This window comes from Apteryx mantelli, chromosome 3, assembly GCF_036417845.1.
Source record: "Apteryx mantelli isolate bAptMan1 chromosome 3, bAptMan1.hap1, whole genome shotgun sequence".
Taxonomy (NCBI): Eukaryota; Metazoa; Chordata; class Aves; order Apterygiformes; family Apterygidae; genus Apteryx; species Apteryx mantelli.
In genome coordinates this window covers 126,488,309-126,511,343 of record NC_089980.1, presented here as the reverse complement: position 1 = coordinate 126,511,343, position 23,035 = coordinate 126,488,309, and the positions used below count along the sequence as shown (strand labels likewise).

General features: G+C 35.0%; 1 protein-coding gene across 6 annotated transcripts in view; it reads left to right on the top strand.

Annotated features, from left to right (window-relative positions):
* The window catches only part of CYRIA (CYFIP related Rac1 interactor A), a 60,828-nt gene extending 39,370 nt beyond the window's left edge, over positions 1-21,458 (top strand). For 5 of the 6 annotated variants that reach the window (XM_067294309.1, XM_067294312.1, XM_067294307.1 and 2 more), the window contains 9 exons: positions 9,690-9,811; positions 10,729-10,834; positions 11,938-12,074; positions 12,158-12,235; positions 12,506-12,622; positions 12,714-12,793; positions 14,230-14,356; positions 17,108-17,178; positions 19,247-21,458. In XM_067294309.1, the coding sequence (XP_067150410.1) occupies positions 9,690-9,811; positions 10,729-10,834; positions 11,938-12,074; positions 12,158-12,235; positions 12,506-12,622; positions 12,714-12,793; positions 14,230-14,356; positions 17,108-17,178; positions 19,247-19,310 (902 nt within the window). In that variant the 3' untranslated portion in view covers positions 19,311-21,458. The remainder of the gene's footprint in view (positions 1-9,689; positions 9,812-10,728; positions 10,835-11,937; positions 12,075-12,157; positions 12,236-12,505; positions 12,623-12,713; positions 12,794-14,229; positions 14,357-17,107; positions 17,179-19,246) is intronic. The other variant, XM_067294311.1, reaches the window with a different exon arrangement.
* The last annotated feature ends 1,577 nt before the right edge of the window (positions 21,459-23,035 follow it).

Below are 23,035 nucleotides of genomic sequence, written 5' to 3'. Positions count from 1 at the left end.
GCTTTTTTTCCCAAAGTACGTTTGCCAACAAGAGCTAAGATGGGGTGATGATGAGAACCCCGGCTCCCTGAGGAGGTGACAAGTGATCAGGCTAGGCACGTGCGCACACTCCTCGGGCACTCGCCAGAGAGGAACTGAACTACCCCCAAATTTAAGTAAGTTTGACACTCCCGAGTGGAAAGGTTAAAATGTGTTGCGGTTTTATTGCTTTTAAAATAAAGTCCTGGAGGCTTTTATTGGATGAAATGTGTATTGTGTAGAAGAGAGGTAACTGAAGAGCCCTTTAGTTGGGGACTTTGATCTCCTTTATTTAGCCCTTGTAAGGAGTGAAAGGAAGCTCTTTTGTTAATAGGCATGAATAAGAATCTACTTACATGCTTGCTGGACTTGTTTGGTGACTTTCTGTGTGCTTAGTTTTCCGTTTGAGTTCAGTGGATGAAAGTGGCCACTGGAGCTGACCATTCAGAGGACGTATTAAAAATCCTTGTATCTGTAAGGTAGAGTTGCTGCAGACAGAACCACTGTAGTTCTGCTCTGGAGTTGGGGCCAGTTTTTTATACCCCATTAAACAAGATGGCTAGGGCTGCTAAACTGGGGAGATACGCCTGAAACATCTCGGGCATATACACTTATCATGTAACCACTTGGGCACGTGCTGAAATCTCTGTATATGGTAGATAGTTCTGATGATGTCTGTGTAGTATGAGGAACAAGTTAATTTTATGGATCAGTGCTTTATTACTCACCTTCCTGTTCCATGCCCATCCTCCCTCCCCCCGCCCCCCCCCCACAACTGCTTTTAATCTTTTCGTGAATCTTTCACACAAAAATGATTGTTTACCCAATAGTTAACGATAGTAATGCAAATTTAGAACAAATACACATTTATACCTTTATGTGTATAGAACAATTTTGCATACTTTATAGATTTGGGGCTTGCTGTGTTATCTACGTAGAGACTGATTGTAACTGAAAATTTCAAATTTAACATTTTGTTTATAATTACATATTATAGAATATGTATTTATTTATGAATATTTGTTAAATTCAGATACTTTAAAATAGAATCACCATAGGTAAAGATCCACTATTTGTATCAGACTGATCCAAAAAGCCAGACACTTAGCATGCTGTTCCTATTTTTTCCTGCACTTCTATTTATTATTGTCTATCTGATGTCAGCAGTAGTAAGTATTATTTGAATCTAGTGGAGTTACCAAGGCTTCCTTGTAAAAAAAAAAATCAAAAAGAAGCCTTTCCAGAGCCTTGGATCGACACTAAGTAAAGCAGAATGACTTGGTGTCTCATTTAATGTGAAATAAGATTATGATAGATTCATAGTAGAGAAGAGAGAGAACTTGGATGTTTTTGTGTTATCATTTGTGTTACAAAGAAAAGGTAAGTTTAGTCAAGTGATGGAGACTAGAATTACTTCCATAGTTCTGTAATTCTCCTGTGACAACCCCTTAGTATGATGAACTCTTGATATTCCAGGATAAAAAAAAATAGGGACATTCTGGTTTAGGCCCCCCTGCCCCCCCCCCTTTTTTTCATAAATAGAATGTGGCTGTTGTCAGTAATTTTATTGGTATTCTCCATCTACCCCCAAGTGACTTAATCTGTCTGCAAGCAGAGCTAGCAGTTTTGTTTCTGCTTTCTTCAAAAAGTGCTTTCCAGTCACGGTGGGTGTTGGACATTGCAAATAACTTAGAAAATGTTTTTGATCTGGTGAATTTAAAATAAGGCAGATTTAAGATTACTGTGGATGCAAATGTTTGCATCCCAATTACCCAATTATATTTCCTTTTCTAATCCTCCTTAATTGTATTAGTGGAATGTGCACATAGTCTGTAGATTGAAGTAGTTTATGCTTTTTCTTGACATCTAAAGGACAAAATATACACACACATGTATATTTTTATGTATTTATATATATATTTTTATACACATGCACGTGCAAAATCTTTTCTATCCAGGTTAAAAAGGACAGGTTAGGTAGCTATTTTAAGGAGAGCAATAATCCTTTTGTTTTGTTGCTGAAGCCTTTCAGCAAATGGGGTTTTGACTGTATTTATATTGGGCTCAGACTCAGTATAGGAATATCATAACTTCATTCATTTTCAAATATACTGCATAAATAGATTAGCTGTAAGACTCTTTAAATATTTACTAATCTTCCAACTATCTTCCAACTAGATCCATGCAATAGATCTTAGATGAGAAGCTTAAAGGAAGGATTAGCTTGATTGTAGAAATGCAATATTCCTTTCTGTCCACAAAGATTTATTCCAGCTGTGCAACACCTGTTTTGACACATTGGTCTGAGAAGAATATTATGCCTGTTTGCATCTCTGGTTTAGATTGTGAAAAATAACTAAAATTAAGTTAAATAGGCAAAACTATAGTTTCAAATTTTAGTGAAGTAATTGCTGTTCAGATCTTTTTTGAATATGTTGCTGTACTCATGTAAGTATCCGAGGAAGGCTTCTGCTCAGTTTCACTGCAAGAATTAATACTGAACATTATGCAGGAAGCATTCTGGAGAATGTCCCTTTTTAAATGAGAGGTGTTTTGAGATTATATATTTTATGTATTTCATTATTTGCATCAGGATATTGCTTTTTAGTTTTTGTGGTGGTTTTTTTTCATTAGCAATACACTCAAATCCCAAACTATATCTGTCAGCACTACTTCTGAAATGGTTAGAGTTTTTGAGTACTCCTGCCACGATATTTTGTGCTGCTCTTCATTTGGAGTTTATTGTAGCTGAAAAGAAAGCATGTGACATACCGTGTTTCTTCCTGCTATGCACGCAGTGTGCCATGCAAATACTGTTTAAAAAAAAAAAAAGAAGCAGCAGCAGCAAAACTAAACAGCCCTTTTCCTAGTAAGCAGAACAGATACAGTCTCTTACTCAAAAATCAGAGGCTTTGTGTGTTGATACTGGCCAAAAATAATATAAGTGTTCATATAAAGAAAGTGGGAAAAGAATGTTAAGGTGTTAAATTCATTTCACAGTCGACTTAAGCAAATCTAAATCTGTGCTGCCCAAAATAGGTGATCCTATAGGTGACATTTCGTTGCATAGTCTCATATCCTTATTCTAGGATTAACATGTACAAACACATGATTGCACCAATCATGTGGATGATTGCTATGTGGGAAAATGCCCTGGCTAAGAACTCTCTCCACCAAAAAAAAAAACTTAAAAAAACCCCACTACTTCACCTCTTTCCCCCACCTAACAATCTTTAAGCCAGATCAGCGTGTGATCCAAATGACTGCACGTTCAAAGAGCCATAGGACTGGCACATGGGGGGAAATAAAAATGCAGGATAGAAGGACAAGCAGCTCAGGAGACTTGGATGTCTTAGGTCAGTCATGAAACTGCACCGTAAGGTCAGCATAGTAGGATTATTTCCCCCTCGCCATTACTCTTAATAATAATAATAATAATAATAATACATGTTTAGGCAATGTGTTGTAGGGGTGAGTTGTCCTGTGCAACATCTCTTTAAATTTATTTTCCTGTGAATTATGATTCTCCAGAACAGAATTCTATATCTTGATTAAAATTTTTAGCAGAACATCTTGTATCAGATCTTCTGAAAAATTCCATTGTATTGGATTTCAAGTTGCTTTTCATTGGTTGCATGCTCCTTTTGCTCTCATATTTTTCACGAGCCTGTTCTTTTCATATTTAGCCTTAGCCCCTCCAGTACATTTCTTCTGGATATTTCTTGAGTTCTTGAAAAATGGCCCAATCGAAACAGGAACACATAGGAAAAAAAGTGTTTTCACCGAGCTCAAAGGTGGTTTTTTTCAAATTCTGACTTGCACTGTATTTGAAAATAGAAACAAACTTCTCTTTTTAATGGTTTTTTCCCAAATTTCACATTCCAAATGTTATTAAAATACTGAACTGTCTTAATTTTCCCCTAGAAAATTTTGAGGTTCAGAAAGATTTGTTAAAAATCTTCCCTATTTTTTCCCCTTTCTGCAGATGCTTATGTGATTGGTTGCATTTTTTATGACACCTTTTACTGCCATTATTTTTTATTCCAAATTGGGAACCAAGTTTCATAACTGTCATGGTCATACTTAAATGGTCAAATCCAGTATTAATTTCAGTTAATGTTGTATATCAACAGTTCTGTATGCTCTTCAGTAATCATTTTAGAGTTATGCAGCTCCTATGGATCTGTGCAAACAGATGTTATTTAAAGCTAAATTTTTCTGTTAATGTAGAGGCTTCTGGTATATGCTTGCTGAATAATTCAGCATTTTGAAGCTTCATTCAGTCCAGCCTTGAAAGCAAACAACAGTGCCAGAGACAGATGGTAATTGTCTCTCCAGTGCGTGATATGGTGAAGAGTTTTCTCCTGTGCAGATGAAAAAGCCCTTTCTTTGGGGCAAACTAGATACATTCAGCCAAATTACTGTTTTTTGGGGGGGGGTTGTTGTTTTTTAAGGTCTGCTGAAATAGCTTACATAGAGAAAAAGAATCTCTTCATTTCTGGAAGGTCAACTGAATTGTTCTTTTACACTTGTATCTTATTGTGGGTATTCTTATTCAAAATATAGATTTGAACTAATATACCAATTCCTTAATTTCTTTTCACTTTTGAGTTGAGAGCTAAGTTTGCTAGGAAGACTATATGACAGAACCAAGTCTTTCTAATGAAGACTTTCATTAGCCCATAAGGTAGATTCTCTTGAAATGGATTTTGTCAATTCAAAACGCGTTTTGTTCTTTAGATCTTGACCTTGTTTAAATCAGTAACAGATGAATGGATTCTGAGTATTTGAGGCTCTTTCCATAGCAGCTTATGAATGTTGTTTTTAACAAAAAAATCTATTGTCAGATTACTGCTGCCCATAGAGGACCTTTTTCAGGGGAATGCAAAGTAAATACTTGAATTGGTATTTTTGGAAATAATGGGAAGTGTGTGGTAACAACAGCTTGTTTTGAACTTAAAAGACTGAAGTTTTATTACATTCTTCGGAATGCTTATTGTAAGTTACTGGGAAGAAAACAGAAAATGTCTTTAAGTGGCATCTTCAGTCCCATCCTCTCCCCAAATAAAAAGAACTTTTATAGGCCTAAGCTTTCTGAACTTAGAGAGCTACGTAGGTAGCCTGAGCAGGTTCCCCTGCTTCCTAAATGTTAGCTAGATGGGCTTGTTATCTGATCCCGATTTAATCTCCCCACTCCCCCTGCCAAGAATCAAGGCCACTTATTTTCCAGGATTGCCCCCCACCCTGATGCAAGGATTCGTGAAGTTTTTGGTAATAATTGTTCATGGAAGATGTTTGGCAACAGAGCCACTGCCCAGTTTTTGCATAATAGGGTATTAATTAATACCTTTGCTCCAGAGGGGAAAGATTTGATCTGATCTGTATCCAGCTTCAGGGAGATTAAAGTCTAGTCTCCTGCCCTGCTAAGAGTGCCCGAAGCAAGAAGTTATGGTTCAGTTTGAGAGGGATCACATCCATGTCTTCTCTTGAAGCCGCCATCCATCCACTGAGTCTGGCAGAGCTGGAGGGAGGAGCAAACGAGAGGAAGTCTGACACTAATTTCCCTGGCATTGCATCATGCCCATAGCAATTACTGACAATTTAGGGAGCTTAATTTTGTTTTCGTTAGTTTAGAAAGGATGAAATTTAAAATCCAGTGTATAATGGAACTTTGGCTTAAACCATGGACAGGATACTATTTCAAAATAGTACCATTCTTTTTATTATATGGAACACAGCATGTTTTCATATCCTGTGAAATGCAGTTTTCGCTATAGTAAGTAATGCTTTGCAACTTGTCTTTTTTTTAAGGACATAAACTAGCTCTTTGTCTAAACTAATCTTTGTCTAATCTTCCCAGATTGGAAGGGGAAAAATCAATGTCATTGTGACAAACCTGAAATAGGACTTCAGCATAATACAGTAAAATACATACACCACCCTAACTTACTTTTGCTGGCTGGTGAGCTTTAGTAGCCATATTCAGCGATGGACAGGACAAGAAAGGCTGGAAGCAGAGCCTACAAGACATCTTGTTATACTTACTGTTCTGTTACTAGGCTGTCAGAGCCAGCTGACTATGATGGTTTAGACAGATATGATGCCTCATTTAAAGAAATGCAAAGACTATCTTCCGTGGGAATCCTCTTAACTTGGGGTCATTTTGTCTCAAGGCAGAATAGAATTCTGTGCTTTTGGTCTGCATTTGAAATTCAAAAAGGGTGTATGGATTGGAAACACTTCTTTTACTACTCTCCTTTATTTCTTCACAAAAACTAACTCTTGAGATATTGTTATATTTGACTTTGTATTGGTAAAGGTTTCATATACATTCTCTTATGTGTAATCTTGTCTTATGAGTACTTATGTCTTCCTATGTCTATATAGCAGTTTCTATGTTTTTTCTAATGCGAAGTTGGTGAAGAATGATGTAGATACTTTGGACGGTTTGGTTTTTTTGAACCTAGGGCCAGGCATTTTGAGAAAGAAGAGGATAATGGTTCTACCCTCCCACCCTACTATGCACTTGAAATATTTATTGCATCCACAAATTGGTAATAGTTGGTCTAGCTTTCCCCTTTTTCTTATGAAACCTGAAGCCGCATCTAAAGCATGGAATAGGCTACTTGTAAAAATGAAAGAGATTATTTGTTCATGGATTGGAGGAGTTATCATATCCTGCTTATTTCTGATGGAGCCAATGGAATTATTCTTCTCTCCAAAGCTATAATTTCTGCTTTTTAAATTAGAATTTGCTGGTAGAAGCTGTATGTGGAAGTCAAACCTAGTTTGACTCTTGAAATGATTTGATAGAGAATTGTAGTTGTCAGTTTTAAGGTTCACAGTGGAAAAACACAGGCAAAGGCTTTTGGAGGTGGAACAGTTTACTAGTCCATCTTATTAAAGTGAATGTACTCTGAAAGCTAATCATGGGTACTGTAAAGACTATCAGACTTTAAATGCAGTAGTTTAGTGACTATGGTAACTTATTGTTGAGGGGACCTGCATTCAGTGTGGATAACTGTTAATGCTTCTAGTTTTATTTATAAATGTGCTAAAATTACTTAAGCAGATGTTGTTTCTCTGTCCATTAAGGTGAGAAGAGATAATTACTAGGAAGCAGTGATTCCATATTATTAAATTTTGATTCAGGAATAACATTTATTACTCAAATCAGAGAAATGAGCTTTGGCTTTGTTAGAATAGAAGACAATATAAAAGGCTAAAAATTTAGTCATAAAGAATTCTGTATCCCTTTTTATTATTATTATTACTATTACTATTGTTCACAGCGAGATGAAATCTTTTTCAAAGTGATCTATTACAGGTATTTTAGTTGGCCATTTTTTGGTGAGATCTTTGTGTAAAATCCCTTTTGAAACAGAATCATAATCTTATCTGAGCATCTGTTTGCATAACATATTTTATAAGTGAGACGCATGTTAAAAAAAAAAAAAGCCTGAATCATCCTCTCTACCTTTATTTTTAAGTTAAGTACTTTCAGCATAAACATAAACCGCTTCTGCAAGTGCAAGCTAAGCCTGTTGCTTTGTAGCCTTTGCAGTCCTCTTCCTCTCCCTTCCCTTTCACTCTTCCATTCACCCACCTTCTTCCTACTCCTGCTTCCCCAGGTGCTGGGATACTATTGAAAACTCAATTGGTTTCAAATATTCATCCTTCTGTCAAGTTTCAAAAAATTAATTGGGAAAATCTGAAAAAGAACTATAGATGGTTTTACTGAAGAGCATGCTTAATCTAAAAGTGCTGAACAGTCTGTAGTATTTAAATCTCTATAGGGGTTAATATTTTTTAAAGCAAATAAACTGTGAAAAGTAACACAAAAGTACTTTGTTAACCAATCCATGCTTCAGGTGATCTGAATATGCAAATTTACATTCTTAACTTGTACTAATAGATTACTTATTCTGTTTTGTGTCTTAATATTTACTGAAAATGTTATTTTAATTAACTTGTATTTAATTGTTAAAATGTAGATGCTGATACATAGGTGAATCCTACCTGTCCCCTTCTCTGTTGTTCCATGGTGTATAACTTTTTAGTAAGATTACCACTTTCATCATTAAGCTCAGAAATGTTTACTGTTTTGTTTCCTTCTTTATCAGAAGGTACATGGCAATGGGTCAGTGACCTGAGACACCTGAGATTTCTTGCAGCTTGGGAAAAGAACCAGTCAGTAAAACTGAACTTCACATAGTGAACTGTGTCTCAGAGTTGTGGTTTTGCTGTTTGAGGAAGTTTTCCCTTTGGCTCTACTTTCCCCCTGAGGTGTTTCTAAGAGCTGGCATCCCTGATATCAGGGAGTGAGCTAAGCCAAGAAGGGCATGGGCTTCCAATCTCAGTTTTTCTCTGAAGGATGCAGAGTAGTCTATATGGTGTTAGGAAGGAAACAAGCTAAGGTTTTTGGAGGACTGGAATTTTTTAGTCACTTCAGGTTATCTTGGATATAAAACCCAGTTGAGTAAGCCCAGCTAATTATTACTTTCTTCCATTCTCTATTTTAACAAGATTATTAGGGCAAACTTCCAAAGTAAAATCAAACTTCCAGAATGTAGAATCAGAATTGTTTCACCTGCTCACTTTCATGGGACTTGTAATGAAACACAAGTATAGAAAAGCTCTTAAGCATTAGTTGCTTCAGAGCTACAGACAGATAAGTCTCATCCATTCGTGTTCGGTTAGTGCAAGGTCCATAGATAACTTGATGCATTTAAACAAATTAAACAGTGAGTCTTAATATAGGTATTCAGTAGTGCCTAAGCAAAAATGATAATTTTCTGAGATGGTATTCAAGGCACGCTTGAGGGGTATTTTTTTGTTTTTTTTGTTTTTGTTTTTAAGATCATGATCCTAAAGATAAGGATTTTTGTCTTGTTAAAATTTTAACCTGAAAGGCTTTGAGAACCTCTGTTCTTTACCATGCATTGCAAGTTGCACTGTTGTGTTTGGTTCTGAAGGGGGGGAGTGGGCAGTAAATGAATCCCATGCTGGTATGCAGCCAGAGAACTGGGTCTCCTTTCTTTAAGGAAAAAAGGCTACATAGAAAAAGTGTTTTTAATATTTCCTGTTTATTGAAAGAGAGAGATATGTAGTAGTTCTTTCTAATCAGTGAGTTTTGAACTGAAGATATCACAGTGCTTTTAATTCCTTGCAGTTGTCATAAGGGGCATGATATTCCCCTGCTCCATCCACTGAAAGGTCTGATTTTATTCCCAAGCTGCAAGAAATCGGAACAACTCTTTGTAATTAAGGTGTAGAGCTGATGAAACAGAGGGACGTTTTTACTAAAGGATTGATGCATTGTCCTATTTTCTAATAACATTGTGATTCTGCTTCACTTTTAAATGTTTGTTTATGAGAAGAGCCATTCTGAGCAAGAACTTGCCAAATTTGCTAGAAAAAAACTTTGTTGTAGATCAGACACTCCCTCCCCCTTTGACTAGAAAGTACAAACTTTGTTTTTACTTTAGAAAGTACAAACTTTGTTTTTACTTTCTGATGCAGAATTGCAGTGTGGTAAAATTATAAAAATAGAATCAGAATGGAGTTACAATCAGTCAAGTTGGATATAATGTTAAGTAGAATTCAGTAATGTTGCCATTTTTATTGCAGCTACCTTTTGACTTTGTGCCTTTTGCTTTTATGTTTCTTAGATGCACAGCCCACAGACGGAGAAAGGGAAGTATGGAATCAGATCAGTGCAGTTTTACAGGACTCAGAAAGTATGCTTGCAGACCTTCAGGCTTACAAAGGAGCTGGACAAGAAATTAGAGATGTATGTTTTTTAAAGTTAATGACCGTTCTTTGGAAGCAAAATCAAGCATAATTTGATGTATTCCTTGTTTCTTTTTTGTATTCATGCACATCCTATTAAATTATATGAAAATGTTCATTAAAATAGTATTTGGAAAACATGTTACAGAGCATGTGTAACACTGAATGTAAAGTCATAATGTCAAATCCTTAAATGATGGCTGCTGAACTTCTTGTGGGGTTTGCTATTAATAATTAGTAATTATTTTGCTCTTTGAGAAACACAGTTTCATATACGTTATTTCATATATCTTATGGTAAGAGTCAAAATTGAGTATATGGAAGAAATAATATTCAGATGTCAGAAATGCACTATAAAGAAAAAGTTAATAACTGCTCTTCTGTGTAAATGAAATAATGAATCACAGTAAATTACAATATTATTTGAACTTTGCAGGTGTCTTATTCTATGAAACTGGTCCTGTAACTTACAATTAGACTAAACCAACCAAATCTTTTCTTGCATCAACCTCACAATTACTGTTAGTGCGAGCTGATGGTTACTTAAGAACATGTTGCAGATTTCAAAAGCATTAAAACCGTTAAAAAAAAAAAAAAAATTTCTGCGGCCAATAGTCATGCAAAAGGTCTTCCCTGATGTTTCTGCCATATTTTTTCCCCGAAGAATGTGTTAAAACATTCCCATATGGCAGTGTTGCGCTTGAACAAAAAATATTAAATCCCTATGTTAAAAGGAGAGAGGGAGGGTGGAAAATAATGGTGTTTTTTCGACTTACTAATTTTCTGTTCCTACGCAGTGTCATTTGTTCATGGTTTTACAATACTTATATTTTAAAATAATGTACCAGAAAACTTCTGAACCACCTTTTGCTTGTCATTCATGGGTCATAGTTCTTCACAGTGACATTTTCATTTCAGGCAATACAAAACCCCAATGATATCCAACTGCAAGAAAAAGCATGGAATTCAGTATGTCCTCTGGTTGTAAGGCTGAAGCGCTTTTATGAGTTTTCACTCAGATTAGGTGAGCACTGTTTTAGTATATCTGTTTTATTAAGTTCTTTTTATATACAGATATATGAAGTTTCTTTACCATTAACTTTTTAAAAGTTATTCTTTATCAACAGACATTTACCTGCGTTTTACATTTATCAGAGCATATTTTTAATCTTTAGTTTCAAAATTATCGTAGCTTTTCACCTCATCACTTAAATCTGTACTAAAGAATACAAGCAGTGTGTGTGATTTAACTATGTAAACTTTCTCTGTTGCATCATGGTTCTGCACTTCACTGCTCTTTATTGTACTAATGCAATTTTTTTTTTTTTTTTTTTAAATTGGGTCTTGAAGAGATCAGAGTTTTAAAAAGAATTAAAACTGAAAATATTTTGAGACTCTTTTGTAGGGATAATGGAGGGAGGGAAGTGTCAAAAAACTGTCTCACAGGGTGAAAATCCAAGGTTGGACATACTGCAAGCTGGCTTTGCCATTCCCACATCTGTTGCCCTTCCCCCCCTCCCTCCCCCCCCCGGCCCCTTCCAAATCATGTAATTACACCTTGAAATAGGAGTCTGGAGGAGAGGCAGTGTGCAAAAACTTATAAAGTGGGAGAGCCCACAATAGAAGGCAATTCTTCTACAGTGATGTCCTGTTTACTACATCTATCACTTTTTGAGTAATGCTAGTACTTACAGCTGCAGGAGCTGGACCACATTGCTGTCAGTAGCTGAGTACCATTTTAGTAACGTGCCAGAACTATCTCTACACTGAGCTGATGGCCAATAGAAGAAGGTGAAGGAGAGAGGGTAGAAGGTTTGGATGCAGAAAAAATGCCATTTCTAGCATTTTTGATAGGAAACCCAGATAAAGGATGTCAGAAAGGATAAGACATGAAAGAAAAGGGAAAAAGAGCTTAGTGGTACAAAATGGAGAGAAAATGGCAGAGAGACTGAAGAGGCAGATGTCTGACAAATGTTTCTTGTCTTAGAATAGTAAGAAAAAACAGTCCTGTCAGGCCTCTGCATATTCAAAGGTTTCTTCCGTTCTGACAAAGTATATTTATAAACTTACTTAAAAAATTGTCATAATGTGGACTGAATAAAATTTTTGCTTCTAACTCTTATTCAGAGAAAGCCCTGCAGAGCTTATTGGAGTCCTTGACGTGCCCACCTTATACTCCAACTCAACACCTGGAACGGGAACAGGCTCTAGCTAAAGAGTTTGCAGAAATCTTGCATTTTACTCTTCGTTTTGATGAACTCAAGGTTAATAAAATCTTTTAATATGTGCTGATTTTTTCCATATATTTTGAACACCTGAAACTGATTATTTCCTGTCTTCCTTTAAGATGAGAAACCCAGCAATTCAGAATGACTTCAGTTATTATAGGCGGACAATAAGTCGCAACAGAATAAACAATATGCATGTAAGTAAATACAACTTTGATATGCTGTTCTCACTGAGGTATTTACCAGTGTGTATTTATGCCAGTTGTGGTAATGTTTTTTCTTTTGATTCACTAGCTGTCATGTTCCCTCTGTCACACAGAGTTAATCACGAGTCCAGATCAAGTGATTAGACTGGAACTATTCATGCAACAATCTGCTTGCTGACATGAACATGTACTACATATTTTCTTGCTGCTGGAAATTTTAAGAGTTTTACTAACTATTTTTTTTCCTCATGTTTTTATTAGCTAGACATTGAGAATGAAGTAAACAACGAAATGGCCAATAGGATGTCGCTGTTTTATGCAGAAGCCACACCAATGCTGAAAACACTCAGTAATGCAACTACATATTTTGTGTCAGAAGTAGGTAATGGGAGAGAAAAAGTACAATACATTCTTAATTTTAGTTTTACAAGATGATTTACTGAACAGTGGCTGTTTTTAACCCTTCTAGAACAAAACCTTACCAATTGAGAACACAACAGACTGTCTAAGTACTATGGCTAGCGTATGTAAAGTCATGTTGGAAACACCGTAAGTTTTGCATTAAATCTTATTTTTCTTGTATAAGAGAATTTACATTGTATTTTAAGTAACTACCTAGGATAATCAGTTTTTCCAAATGAATTCCAGTATGTTGGCCTTAAGGTGTTACCACATTTGTATACAAAGCATGATCTGGTGTTAGAAAGCCTGGTCACCTGTTTTAACCACCTTGGATATTTTTCATGAATCAGAATTGAATTTTGTTAAGGAAGGCTTAATGGTGAGGTTATTGCTTTTGTTTTATCAAAATTCTGGAAAGGTGTATGTAGATGGGAGTCATCTCACAGTCAAGGGATGTCTTAGAAGTAGTCACTGAAGTCTAACCTGGTTGTGTAAGCTTATTGTATGATTAGAGAAATAGAAAGTTGTGATTCACCCAACAGAAGATAAATGCATTTACTGTTATGTTCGACATCTTGTTTTAACTGTGTGATAATAAAACATTTTCAGATCTAGAGGTCCATAGCCTTTTATTCTGGTCATGTTATGATGCTGTGCTATTTAAACAGAAGAAGAAAAATGAAGTCCTAATAAACTGGGAGGTAGCATAGTACAGCTTCTAATGTTTTATTGAAATGTTTAAATTAAAAAAAAAATCAAGTTTTATATTGAAAACCAATGAATGACAGTAGATAAATGTATATATTACTTAGTAATATATTGTCTACTCAATAATACTTTAAGGAAAACTGAATGCTTTCTGTTTCTCAGGCTTCTTCTGTGCTGTATTTCAGTTTTCATTTCCTGATGATTTCAGGGATTAAGGCGGATAGGAACTGTTTTAACTGTGCAATCAGTATGCTTATTTTGCCATTGAAAAAATAAAGGAAAAACTCTTTGGCATGAGTTCAGTCTAGTCCCATATAACTGGCCTCTGCATTTTAGATTCTTAAGGAACATGGGTTGTTGAAGTTGCCTTTATATTTAGGGGAGAGAGCAAGAGATGCATGTGAAGGCAGTCCACCTAGGTGAAGCCCTGAGCTTACTAGCTGCTAAAATTAGAACCCACCTAAATGTTAACTGCTTCAAAGTGGGAATTGAAACAAAAGGAGTAGCTTTCCTTTAAGGTCCTAGTATCTTACATTTCTAAGAGTAAACAGAAATATCAATAGTCAATCTCCATCATATTTCATGACCTATGAAAGCTTTTGGTAAAATGTCCAAGATTAACTTCACAGATGTGAGAATCTGAACTTTGAAGTGTTAGAAGGGGGTTACATATCTCTGTTTCCTAGCTTTTTTTCTAAATTGGCAAGGATTTTTGCAGTTCAAAGATCCCACTGGTATATGATTTCTTTAAAATATTACTAAGATTCTTTTTCAACTTTAAAATACAATATTTAGAGTTCATACATTCATAATCTAGTTTGCAAAACTGTCCAGTTAAAAAGTCATGATTTTTTTTTTTTGGTTCTGTTTTCCAGAGAGTACAGGAGTAGATTCACCAGTGAAGAGACTCTTATGTTCTGCATGCGAGTAATGGTGGGAGTTATTATTCTGTATGATCATGTTCACCCTGTGGGAGCTTTCTCAAAGACATCAAAGATTGATGTAAGAGTGACTTTTTAATACTCTAAGTTTGAGAATACTCATCTAGATTTTTTCAGCACAAACGTATGGTTTTTGTTTTAAATTATTATAAATATAAATATATTATTTAAATATAAATATATATATTTATATTTAATATATTTAATATATTTAAATATATAATATATTTAAATATTTATATATTTAAAAATAAATATATAAATTATTTTAATAGCTTTTGAATGGCAAAATTTAAATTCATCTTCACCTACATATTTTCATATATTAGCTTGTTTGAAATTAAAATAAAGGTCAGGGTTTTTTCTTTATATTTTCTTCCTTACACAGATACCCATTTGCCTTTGTTAACTCTGCTCTCCTACCAACTGTACGGTTACACTAAAATAACTTTGTATTACACCTACTCTGGAATAAGTTCTGCTGACATCATTTTTATTAATCATGTAATTTATTCTGAAATGCTCACTTTTGGCAGTAATTCTGTTGTAAATAAGCAAATTTTCTACATTTTCTCTGCTTTGGCTGAGATCTAAAGTAGCAGAACCTAAATGTTATTATTGTCATGTTGATAATGAGCCTTTAGTTTTAGTTTTGGCATGACCAGACACAGGGAAATCAATGTTATTTTTTCATCTGACGTATTACAAGCACACACAGAGAAGTACTCTATCTGTGCTACCTGTTTTTATGTTTTTACAACCCTGAATCTCCTGAAACATGTCTCCCAGCAGAAATAAGTTGGAATTCATGAAAAAGATGTTAATAGCCTTTCCCTTTGCAAGATAACCTACTTCAGCGTTTATATAAATATATATATATATATAATTAATTTTTGGAGTCATCTTTAGCATTTTTCATTTGTAGATATCATTATTTTACTTCATCTCTTGTTTGACTCTGTTTTTCAGAAGAAAAGCTATGCCACAAAGAGGTGAATTGATTTGCTTAAGGTCATGCAGCAGATAAAGCCTGGGAATTGAATGCAGACTTCCTGACTTTTAGTTCAGTCTCTTGTCTAGAGGGCTGTGTTCCTATATAAGTAAAATTTTTGTTAGGACCAAAAGTACAGTGTTTGTGCTTTCCTTTTCACATTTATCATAAAGCCCTGTAATCCTACAGGACAGAGGTAAAGTGTAAAGGAAGCACTTCTATTAGGTATGAAATGTACAGTTCAGTTTTTAAAAATGAGTGCACAATCCCAAATCTTAATTTGCTTAGTTAGTTTAGAGAGCCTTCTCTAACAAAAAAACTCTTATAATATTTCAGATGGTGTGTTGGTTTTAATATGAAAAATGACTCTCTTCTGCAGACCAGTCAGTTCTTGGGAGCCATTTCAAGAGAAGGCCAGGGACAATGGAGCAAATTAACGTTCCCCTATTCTTTCATGGCTGGAAGCTGTATTTCAAGCTGTTAATTACAGGCACCTAGCTTAGATGTCCTAACTGATTCTCTTCTTTGACTGATTTAAGGATTCTAACAGAAACAGAAATGAATGGTTTGAATTTTTATTCCCCTTTGAGTTTAGGTCTGATCTGATAGGACATCTAAGCCTGTAATGAGTGATGTGAACATAGTCTCAAGTGTCTCTGATTCAGAAGTAACTATGTTATCTAACAATATGTGCTGCTACCCTGAGAATTTCATCTGATCTGCTCTTTGCATAGCTAGCTTTATCTTACAGGTAGAAATGAGCCAACTGACCTGTTGTTGTTAGGCTGGTCATTGAGCAGAAGCATTGAGCGTTGTTACATTTTCCAAATAACTTTGGCAAATACATGGACTCCAGTTAACTGTTCCATAATAAGGCAGAGTTGCTGTTTAGCTACCAAAAAAAAAAATACTAGATTTAGCACTGTAATGTGACTTCGAAAATGAGAAGGTTCAGATCCTGACTTTGCCTCATCTTTATCTGTCATGTTAAATAAGATGGAATTAATTTAGGCTAACTTCTGAATAACTATTAGATATCTTCATAGCAATGGGAAGAAATAGGCGCTTCTGCAGTATGATTCACCATGTCTGAAATTATATTCTGAACAGGTTGGAGGAATTTCTTGTTTCTCTTTATTGACTATATAGGGAGTCAGTGTATTTGATCAGATGAGTTCAGCCTCTGCTTTTTGTGCTTCATTTCATCTTTTGTAAATTTGGACAGTGTTTTCAGTCTGTTTTTTACAGTCTCCAAGACAGACATTCTTTCACTGTGGTGTTTAAAATCAAACATCTTAGACTTCTCAGATTAAGTTTGTAACTATTAGTTATGAAAAAAAATCATAAGTTATCACCAGTTAGATTTACAACTACAAACTGAATAATGAAAATTACTTTCCTGTGTGCAAGCACAAAACTGAAAGTCAAATTTGAAGCATCTCTTGTGACGGACACTAAAAGCAATGACATGGAACTCTTTACAAGTCTCATCATTTTTAGCTTGTATCAGCTGTTGTTGATTTATTTATTTTTTTTCTAAATTAGAATTGGAGAAATCATGTGTAAGGTTAAATATATAGTTATTAAAGTATATATACTTATTAAAGTAGACATTGTTTTTGTTAAAGTTAGACTTTTAATAAATTAAAATAGTTTTTAATAACTTATAATGCTTTTCTTGTGTCTCAAAGAACAGCATTAACACTTACATTAACATTAACACAAGAAACTAAGCTGCCTATCATTAGTGAAATTTTTCCTTGTTTTCAGCTAGTGCAATTTATATATCATTGTTCAATAGTGGCATCCTTCTGTTCCCAGATGAAGGGTTGCATAAAAGTTTTAAAGGAACAACCACCTGACACTGTGGAAGGACTTCTGAATGCTCTCAGGTATGTATGGGATAATTGTTTGATTCAGCCTCAACAAATTCCTCTTTTTCTCTCCCAGCCTCCTTGTATTTAAGACTCTTCTCACTTAAGAAGCTTGTTTTATTTAAAAAAAAGTCCTTTCAGGTGTTTTACCTGGGGTTTTCTTAAGTAAAATTAATACCTTTCAGTTCCATTTCACTTTGATAGGCAATGAGTATGAATATTGGAAGTCTTAATGTCCCCATTCAGAGATACTTAAGGTTTGTTTAATCTTCTAAAAATTTTACCAACTAAAAGGTAAACATTAGGTCTAAGGTGGTTTTCTAGGCTCCCATTATACTCAAAGAGAAGAAACTGGCATCTTTGCAGAGTGATTTATACTATTTCTTTCTAAGATAAGTTGAATTACTTTTCTGTTTTTATTGCTTACAGACAGCACCAAAATGCTGAATTTAAATTAGATAACTTTAATTATTGAAAAGTTAGTTAGATGACAGAGATTTCACCGTTGACTCTCCTGTAGACTTAAGTCACTTCCGACAAACACCTGGAGCTATATTAAAAACTAATGTGTTGCTTCACAACTAATTGTTAGACACTTTTTCTTAGAACAGACTTCAGAACTTGAAATATTTGCCTAAGCTGTCTATAGTATCAAGAGCTGGAGTCCTCAAAACTGGATGCAAATAGCTAGCCCTCTGTGCAGACCCAGTAAAGGAGGCTAGGTGGAAGTATGAGGAGGGAGCAGGAGAGAGAAACTGCAAATTTAGATAACTGATTTACTCATCTATTCCTGCATTGGAATGTTTTTTAGACAGATTGAATAGACTGACAGTTTTTAAGGCACTGCTAGAAATTTTTCTTTTATTAAAATACCCCCAGTGATTAGAACACTTTCAGAAGCTAACAGTGGAATTTCTATTTCTCATGTAAATACCCTTGATATTTCCCTTCTCAATTTGCCTGTGATCTAGTAAACTATTTTTTAAAATTCTGCTAAATAGTACAACTTCAAGAAGACAGCAACCTAAATCCCAATCCTGTAGCTAAGCATTCAAGGCACTGTCTTAGGAAGCAAGACATAATGGTCTGACTTCCCTGAAATTGAGGAGAGAGGCATAGTACCAAGTTTGGTATTTTGGTTTGGTACTGTAGTACCACAGCTGTATTGAATTCTCTAGCTATTGAGCTACTGGATAGAGTGAGAACTGCAGTCATAACCACCTCCATCTTTGCTGATCATGTCTGTTGAATTAGAGTTGATGTGGAGTTAAATACTACAGGTATGTTTTGAGCTTATGTGATGATTGGTCTCTCTAGGAACATAAACAGTGGAGAATGTTTGGGCTTAAATGGAAAAAAAAATACACTAAAGCTCTTCAGTCCTTCCAGGATATTCCCAGAAGTGTAACTCACTACTGAACAAACTCTGCTGGTTTAAAACAAAACGAAACAAAACAAAATAAAACAAACCCTCTATGTAATGGTATATCAGGAGATGCAAGGGTACAGGACCTTTAAGAAACCTGCTCTTAAAATTATACTCCTAGTTTCTGCTTAAATTCAAACTAGCTTCCTAAATCCTTTTGTAGTTTTCACCCAAATTCTTATGTCTTTCCATGTTTTTTTTTTTCTTCTGAGATCTCTAAGTGAAAACAAAGATAAAGAGAGAATTCCTGCAAAAAATTATGATAATTTAGTAGACAAATGGTAAACAGTATCAAGTGCTGTCATTGAAATAAGATTTGAATTCAGTTTCCTGCTCAGTTGCAGAAGTTTTTTGACTGCAGCCCCATCTTTTAAATTTAAATTAACATACTTGTTGCACTGAAGTTACTATGAGTGTTGGCTTGAGGCCAGGGACCACAATTCTCCACCTACTAACAGGGAATCATTTATTGAAAAGGGTATATTGATGGTAAAGAGGACCTGTCAGACTATTAGCAGTTAAGCTCCAGTATCAATGACAACATGTAAGTGTCTTTAAATACGTAGTAGAACTGTATTCATTTCCAAAACAAGCACTGAAGTGTTCACTTCTCTGTTTATTTTACAAAATGCTGTTTTAATTTGTACTTGTAATTTTTAGGTTCACTACAAAACACCTGAATGATGAATCTACTTCAAAACAAATCCGAGCTATGCTGCAGTAGCATCCTGGGACAAGCAGATATTTGTATTGGCCACAGAAGATGTGTATGTTTACATAATTTAATACTGTTTGATGTTAATACTTGTGTGTATTTACATAACCATTTTCTTCACATTGCTAAAATATATGAACCTGTAGTCATAACCTGACTGACTTTATATAGTGCAGACTAAGTTTTGATGCTAGCCTTTATCTTTTGTCTTTTAAAATACTTTTTTACTTAGATACTTCATCTACATCTACAACAGTCTTATCTGTGCATTTTAATCCTCAACCTTCTCTTCACAGAAGTAAGTAGTAAAGACAAAATGGAAATTAAATAAACAGAAATATCAAATAGTTACCAGAGAAATGAAATTTAAAGTAGTAGAAAGTTAATATAAGTGAAAATAAAATTCAAATATTGGGTGTGTTTTAAAAACATATGCACAGGTTTTTAGTCACTTAGTTTTACAATAGCTCACCAAACTTGTATGAGTAGAAGGTAACCTGAATGTTCATCACGTTCATAAAATGTGCTGTCTTCCCTGTATTAAATGGAAGGTTGAGAACCCTCTGATTTCAAGGATTACGGGCTAGCTGACATCCAAATATGTATTGAGAAAGAGGTCATTTTACCTCTTTTATTTAGTATAGCCTGTATCTTTCCACTATTGAGAAATTACTACCGTTTTTCAAGTTCAATATAAGTAAACATAAAATGTATTCTAAGATCGTTGCTGGATTTTGAATTTGTATAATTTTATTAGGTTTAGAAAGGAAAGGGCAAATTCTAATGCCTTGACTTAAGGAGAAAAGGATTTGTCAGTGTAACTATATCATGGTAAATATCTGCCAGAGACAGCTCTAACTGGTAAGTAATTTTTTTGCTGATATGAAATGGTTTAAAGCAGAACACACTTCCATAGCAGCAAATTTCCTTAGTGTCAAATTGGCCTCATCAGACTAGGGTCAATTTAAAGAGGTTTTAAGAGTTGAGCTGTTATTAGGCACTCAATCGAGTTCTTTTATACTAATACTCATCAGCTGATTGAGAGTGAACACAGAAGTAAATTTCAGCTCACTGCTCCTCATTGTTTTTCAGATGTGATAGACCCTTCAAGGAGTTGAGTTCCTTGCTGAGTTGTTTGTTCATAGTTTCTAGTAAATTTTCCAGTAAATGGAATAGAAATATTTTGCCAAAAGCAGCAAAGTGCTCTTGTTCTGTTAAGTGTTTCTTGAGTGATCTGCAGTTGCTGTACATATTCTTGCAGAGGTCACATTCTGAAACTGTTAATTTCTGTGTACTTTGCTTGCATGTATGCATGAAAACTCCAGTTCTTGTGCACAGATTTGTATTTGTTTATCCTTGTGTTTGTAAGTCAGGGTTTGTGTGCTGTCACTGGAATTTTCATGCATTCACATGGAATTTTCAATTTTCACTCCCGAAAGCTTTACCCTTAATATTTTGAAGATGTATTTGGTCTGCTAAGACTCAGCTGCTCTGTGACAAATTTAGTCATTGAACTCAGTCCTTAAGCAGTATTAAGACTGTAAACTCTTTGGCATAGGAATTGTCTTAGTTTATTTCTGAGCAGAACTGCCATGTTTCAAACCTTGTTAGAACCCATAGAAGCTAGTATTATACATATGATACTGTATACCACTGCAACTCTAGAGTTCATTTCATAGATCTGCAATCGTAGTAGCAGATCACTATACTGTCATCAGGAACAGAATCAGAAATTGATAGTAGCCTTTTCTTTCTTCTGGAAGCAGTGATCACACCATGTTTTAAGGTAGAAAATCCACTGTTTACAAACTCCATTTTTTAATGGGGGGACATTTACAAATGTATGTTAGGGAGAATAATGCTTTCTTCATAGCCACTTTCAGATAGGTAAATGTAGGTGGATTCCAGGTCATTCTGTTGAGCTTTGTTAGATAAAGTTAATACATGTTTACCTGCACTTATTTGTCAAACAAGGAACTCTTATCTTTAGGTAGCCCAGAGGAGAGTTACTTGTCACTTGTATAATAAAAATGTAAAACCTTAAAGCATTCTGCGTGTTGTCATGTGCTGTTTGCTGAAGTCACTGAATTTCCTTGCCTAGTATGTTTTTGTACAGAATTTTGTTTGAAATAATAATAAAAAAGTTTGGTACAGTAAGCATTTGGACTGTCTGTATTTAGAAATGCTATAAAAAAGTAAAAGTACCTTGTTTAAAGTTTTGGGTCTGGGATATAGTAGGCTCACCTAAATGTATAGTTTATAGTCTTTTAAAAATGAAACATTTTCAATGGTTTTTAATGCCACAACAATATAAGCTCAAGTCAGTTACACAATTCCTGGATTTTTCTGTTGGTTCATGACACTTGTCTTTCATCTGGACTAGGGAAAATTGTTAATACTGTTCTACAAAGCAGGGGAGATAAATCCCATCCATGATTTTACATATCTGCACATTAGTCATCTAGGCTATGGTGGCCATCTTGGGTTGCCTTTCTAATCAGTAGGATCACCTGAGGATGAATCATTTAGTCTTAAGATGAGTGCCAATTAATTGCTCTCTGAAGAGGAGCTATATAGACTAATGGTCAAAGCTATTGAGCTCTGTTGACCTCTTGTCAGTGCTTCTTGTTACCTTGGCTCATGATCATTTAAGAATACACAGTTTGTCATATTGTAAATATTTAGGCCTCATAATGACAGCATTTTTGAAATGTATATAAATGCCTGTGACTAGTTTGGGTCAGAATAGCCCTAGAAAAAATTGGCTTGTTTCATGGTGGGGGAAAATATTATTTTTGGTTGATATGAGTTTGAAAGACCAGAATTTGCTGCTGCAAATAAATGAATAGGTGTCATCTCTACTCAGCATAGTTTAAGACTTAAGCTTTCTGCTATTAGTAAGTGACTATCAGGAAGCATAGTTACTAAGTTTATATTTACTAGTATGTGACAGGCCATATCACTCAGATAAAATAACCTAATGCTTTCCATGTCTGTTAACATTTACAAAGCAAAGTCTTCTATGTTGCTTTGTGTTGTATTTCAGCTAAATTCAAACTGGAAATATGGTGCTAGTAGTATGTAGATGACTTGTGTTCTTATATTTAATCTAAATTAAACAAGGATAGGACATTTTCCTCCTATTTCCTTCCTGAGAAGCTTAATGGAATCAATATACTACTACAAAAAAACTAGTGCTAGGGGGTATATGCAAATTTGGGGGAAACACTGCATCTTTTTTCATCATATAGTGGTTCGTATTCATGTTTAAATATCTCTACACCCTCAGAGAAAACCTATTTGAATATTGTAAGTATCCTTATCTTCAGCTTCCACATTTACCAAATATGGCTTAAAAGAACAATGAGAAATAAAAAAGAACAATCAAGTGTTGGAGCAACAATAGGAACTAAGGAATTCACAGGATCACAGAATAGCTGAAGTTAGGAGGGGCCTGTGGAGATCTGGTCCAACCCCCCTGCTCAAGTAAGGTCAGCTAGACCACGTTGCCCAGGACCATGTCCAGCTGGGTTTTGAATATCTCTAAGGATGGAGTCTCCACAACCTCTCTGGGCAAATTGTTCCAGCATTCAGCCACCTTCATAGTAAAAAAAAAAAAAAAAAAGTGTTTTCGTATGTTCAGGCAGAATTTCTTATGTTTCAGTTTGTGCCTATTGCCTCTCATCCTGTCACTGGGCACCACTGAGAAGAATCTAGCTCTGTCTTCTTTGTTC